Source organism: Lucilia cuprina, chromosome 5 (assembly GCF_022045245.1).
Source record: "Lucilia cuprina isolate Lc7/37 chromosome 5, ASM2204524v1, whole genome shotgun sequence".
NCBI classification, from domain to species: domain Eukaryota; kingdom Metazoa; phylum Arthropoda; class Insecta; order Diptera; family Calliphoridae; genus Lucilia; species Lucilia cuprina.
This window is the reverse complement of record NC_060953.1, coordinates 42,585,752-42,590,751: the sequence shown is the minus strand read 5'-3', so window position 1 is coordinate 42,590,751 and position 5,000 is coordinate 42,585,752. Positions and strand designations below refer to the sequence as shown.

The 5,000-nt window shown below is 30.5% G+C and overlaps 1 protein-coding gene across 4 annotated transcripts in view; it reads left to right on the top strand.

Moving 5' to 3' along the window:
* LOC111680602 (microfibril-associated glycoprotein 4) overlaps positions 1-4,309 on the top strand; it is a 4,702-nt gene extending 393 nt beyond the window's left edge. For 2 of the 4 annotated variants that reach the window (XM_023442269.2, XM_046950952.1), the window contains exons 2-4: positions 3-216; positions 3,120-3,740; positions 3,810-4,309. In XM_023442269.2, the coding sequence (XP_023298037.2) occupies positions 3-216; positions 3,120-3,740; positions 3,810-3,963 (989 nt within the window). In that variant the 3' untranslated portion in view covers positions 3,964-4,309. Of the gene's footprint in view, positions 217-3,119; positions 3,741-3,809 lie in introns of all 4 variants that reach the window. The other 2 variants (XM_046950953.1, XM_046950951.1) reach the window with 1 other exon arrangement.
* The last annotated feature ends 691 nt before the right edge of the window (positions 4,310-5,000 follow it).

Genomic DNA, 5,000 nt, shown 5'->3' with positions numbered 1-5,000 from the left:
AGATTTAAACATTTTACGTAAGGCCAGACAAACAGACCAAAGATCCCAACAACAGCAGCCTCAAACCCAATCTCAAGTGCCACAGGGTGTATTTTCCATTAGTGATTCACAAAAATTAGATGCTTTGGCAACATTACTGACATCCACTAGAGTTGCAGTTAATGGTTTACAAGCTCAATTACAAGCAAATGTCACCAAATTGATGCAAACAACTGGGTAAGTATGAGATTGAGTCAACTTGGATTGATTATGTAAAATCATGAAGCGGGAGTTTAAAAAAGAGTTAATATTTGTGGGATCTTAAGAAAAAATCTGGTTTCTTAGGTGTAAAAGAATTGATAATTTGACGACTTCTAAAGACTTTTAATATTAGTTAAATTTTAGCCCACTTCCCACGCCTCGTTTTTGTAACCACCTGTTCATAATTTTATACTGAAAAGTTAATAAAAGGTATTTTAAGGCGGTTAAGATCATAGCTAAGAATAGCTTAATAAAATCCATTATAAATAAATATTTATTTGCGGTAACCGACTACTATATGCAACATGTCTAAATGTCTGTCATTCTGCGCTTAATAGTGGTTTGATAGATTTAAGTTTTAATTATAAAATAGGTGGTTTTACATATTTGTTAAAACACCTCTTATAAAAGAATAGATTAAAATGAATTTTATTGAATTTTTTTTTATAGAAACAAAATTGTGGATTTCTCTTGAGACGTGAAGTATTCCTAAGACACAGTGCACAGTGAGACATTTGACACTTTTAGAATATTAGTAATATTGAGTTCTGATGGTTACAGTTAGCACACAATTGCCCAAACATTCTATATAAAAACTGCCACGATAAGATTGCTGCCACGCCCATTTTTATACCCTTCACCTTCGTGAGAAGGGTATATATAAATTTGTCATTCCGTTTGTAATTTCTATAATATAATTTTCCGACCCTATAAAGTATATATATTCTGAATCCTTATAGATAGCGGAGTCGATTAAGCCATGTCCGTCTGTCTGTATGTTTGTTGAAATTAGTTTTTACAGCACCCCAGATATCGGCGAGATTCGAATCTTCAATAATTCTTTCGGGAAGATCGCTATTAAAAATCAGAAAAATCGGTCCATAAATAACGGAGATGTGAGCAAAAATCCGAGACAACCTCTGGAAATTTCATCAAAAAACTGAGAATTTTTATTCATGCTCAAACAGAACTTGCTATTGTACTCTGTTTATAAAAACAAGGCAGAACGAGAGCAGCAGAGCAAGAGTAGCAGAGCGAGAGCAGCACTAGTGTGTTATTATTAGCTAGCAATATGAAATTAAGTATGTGGAAACTGGCTTAAGTTAGAAGCCATAAAAGGGAACTTTTTGGTACTTTTTCGTTTTTCAAAAGGTACTTTTTGAATTTTCTATAATATTGAACCTAGAAATATGAAATTAAGTATGTAGTGTCTGAATTAGGTGAGAATCCATAAAAGGGAACTTTTTGGTATTTTTTCTTTTTTTCAAAAGGTTCTTTTCGAATATTTTATAATATTGAACCTAGGAACATAAAATTAACTATGTAGATTCGGAATTAGATGAGAACCCAAAAAAGGGAACTTTTTGGTGCTTTTTCGTTTTTCAAAGGGAACTTTTTGAGTTTTCTGTAGTAATGAACTTAGAAACATAAAATTAAGTATGTAGAGTCCGGATTTGATGGGATTTTTTGGTATTTTTTCGTTCTATAAAAGGTGCTTTTTGAATTTTCTATATTATTGCACCTAGAAATATGAAATTAAGTATGTAGAATTGGAATTAGACTAGAACCGAAAAAGGGAACTTTTTGGTACTTTTTCGTTTTGCAAAAGGTACTTTTTGAATATTCTATAATATTTATCCTAGGAACATAAAATCAAGTATGTAGATTCAGTATTAGGTGAGAACACATAAAATGGAACTTTTTGGTACTTTTTCGTTTTTCAAAAGGTACTTTTTGAGTTTTCTACAATAATGAATCCAGAAACATGATATTAAGTATGTAGAGTCGGAATTAGAACCGGAACCGGAGAACCGGAAAAAGTGAACTTTTTGGTACTTTTTTCAAAAGGTACTTTTCGAGTTTTCTATAATAACGAACTTAGAAACATGAAATTAAGTATGTATAAACCGGATTAGACGAGAACAAATCGATGGCAATTTTTTGGTACTTTTTCGTTCTGCAAAAGGTACTTTTTGAATTTCCTATAATATTGAATCTAGAAACATAAAATTAAGTGTGTTCAGCCCGAAGTAAGTGATTTTAAAGAAGAGTTTTTGATACCGTGAAGGGTATATAAGATTCGGCACAGCCGAATATAGAACTCTTACTGGTTTACAATTAAATATTAAAAAAAAATAATTTTTGGTCACATATATCTCAAAACTTTTGCTATCGATTTTGATCTTATATATATTTTTAGAAAGAAAGTTTTATAAAGATTAATACTTATTTATAAGAAACTGTTGTCAGTCTTGTTTAGCAGACTTTAAGCCAAATCAGATTCAATTACTTACACTTAAACTCCCAAGTGGTCAAAAATCTTTTGCTTTTTTGATACTCTTTATATTTCATAACACAGATCAACAAATGTTCTAGAGTTAGAATCTACAAATTTTACCTGAAAAATTTTGAATGTGAACAATAAGGGGCGAACTTTAAATTTGGAGCTTGTTAAAATCGGATTTTATAAAAATTATTGTTTTAAGAAAATAATTCCAAAAATTGGGGTTTTCAGCAAAAAATTGGATTATTATTAAAATAAATTTTTGAGAGGATTCGAAGATTCAAGTAATTTGTTAGGAAACCTTCCCCTCAAGTAATAAAAAAAAAACGAAATCTTACACACACGTTGCCATAGATCAATTTAATTCTGGTTTCGAATTATTATGCATTTTGGAGAAGAACAAAAAAAAACAAAACAAACAATATAAACAATAATATACTTCAATGTCAATACGAAAATGACGTTTACAAAAAGCAAATGTAAACAAAACGAACAATTTCAAAAAAAATTGTTGTTATAATTAGCAAATAATTATTACATTACACTAGAAAAATAAAAATAGTAATAAATTATTATTTTTTTAATTTCAAAATAGAAATCTACAAAGACGATTCAACAACGTCTTCAGAAGACAACAAAATCAAGGAGGCCTTACACCTTTGGTACCCAATTTCTATGCTACAGCCGGTAGTGGACAACAATTGACTACTAGTTGTGCCCAAGGTGTAGCAGCCACGAATGGCATACTCAAACTACAATTGACACCCAATTCTGATCCTTTTTATGTGGCCTGTGATGATGAACTATTGGGTGGTGGTTGGACTGTTATAATGAATCGTTTCAATGGTGACATCAATTTCCAACGTGGCTGGTTAGAATATAAACATGGTTTTGGTAATTTGGCGGGAGAATTTTTCATTGGTCTTGAAAAATTGTATGCTTTAACTGCTTCTAGTGTACATGAGCTCTTAATTACCTTGGAAGATTTTGATAATAATCGTAAATATGCTCGCTACAATTTATTTGCCATTGGCAATGAACAAGAATCATATGAATTGAAATTGTTGGGTAAATATGAAGGAGATGCGGGTGATTCATTCAGTTATCATGCTGGCAGTAAATTTTCCACCTTCGACAATGACAATGATGGTTGTGTCGATTGTAATTGTGCTCAATCGCACAAAGGAGCCTGGTGGTATAATTGGTGTGATCAAAGGTAAGTTGAATTAAACATTTTTTTTAAATACTAAAATTAAAAAAAATTAAATTTTTTTTTTCCTTCCAGCAATTTAATGGGTCCTTATCATGATAAAGATTTTAATAAAATTGAACAATATCGCGGCATGTACTGGCAAGATTGGTTGGGTCCAAACTACTCTTTAAAGTCTGCCAAAATGATGATACGTCCCTTGAATGTAGAACAAGATGCTAGACGTTAATTGCATTTAAAAAGTATTTTCCATAAAGTACTACTTCTTCAGGTTTAACTATTATCCTGCTTGACATGAATTACTGTGTGTTTGTGTTCATAGTTTACAATTATAATTGTATCTACTTTTTTCGTCTATTCGTATTCTATTTGTTAAATTTCTAACAATTTTTATAATTATTTTGCAAGTGTGTCAAACATCACATGGTATTCATTTGAAGTAAAATTCTTAGTGGGTCAATGTGCCAGTTGTGTGTGTTTTATTTTTTTCTTAAATTAAGTATGTGTTGCATTTGTAAATTGTATTTATGTTTTCAATTTAAAAAAATAATAATAATAATAAATTGTGCATTTTTTATGATTTTTTTCTTAAATGTGCCCATAATGATGAGTTTGTTTGCAATATTATTTTGATTTTTTTTGTCGAAAATAAACAAATAATGTTTGAGTTAAAGAGATTGTAGTTTAATAATTTTATAATTCAATGTGAATCATTTCGAAATTCTTTGTACTAACATATAGATAATTATAATTACGCCATGATATTGCTATTAGATAAGAATTTAGCACAGTTGGGTAGATTTCTTCTTTTGATTTAAACTAGACTCAATTGACTATTTCTTGACTATGAATAGTCCATAAACCACTCAAAAGACTTATCAATCTATCAGTCAATAGACTGGTTCATAGGTCTAGTCTATAGCCTAGTCTATAGTATAGTCTATAGTCTAGTCCATAGTCTAGTCCATAGTGTAGTCTATAGTATAGTCTATAGTCTAGTCCATAGTCTAGTCCATAGTGTAGTCTATAGTCTAGTATATGGTCTAGTCTATAGTCTAGTCCATAGTGTAGTCTATAGTCTAATATATAGTCTAGTCCATAGCGTAGTCTATAGTCTAGCATATAGTCTAGTCTATAGTCTAGTCTATGGTCAAGTCCATAGTCAAGTCTATAGTCTAGTCTATAGTCTAGTCTATAGTCTAGTCTATAGTCTAGTTTATAGTCTAGTCTATAGTCTAGTCTATAGTCTAGTCTATAGTCTAGTCT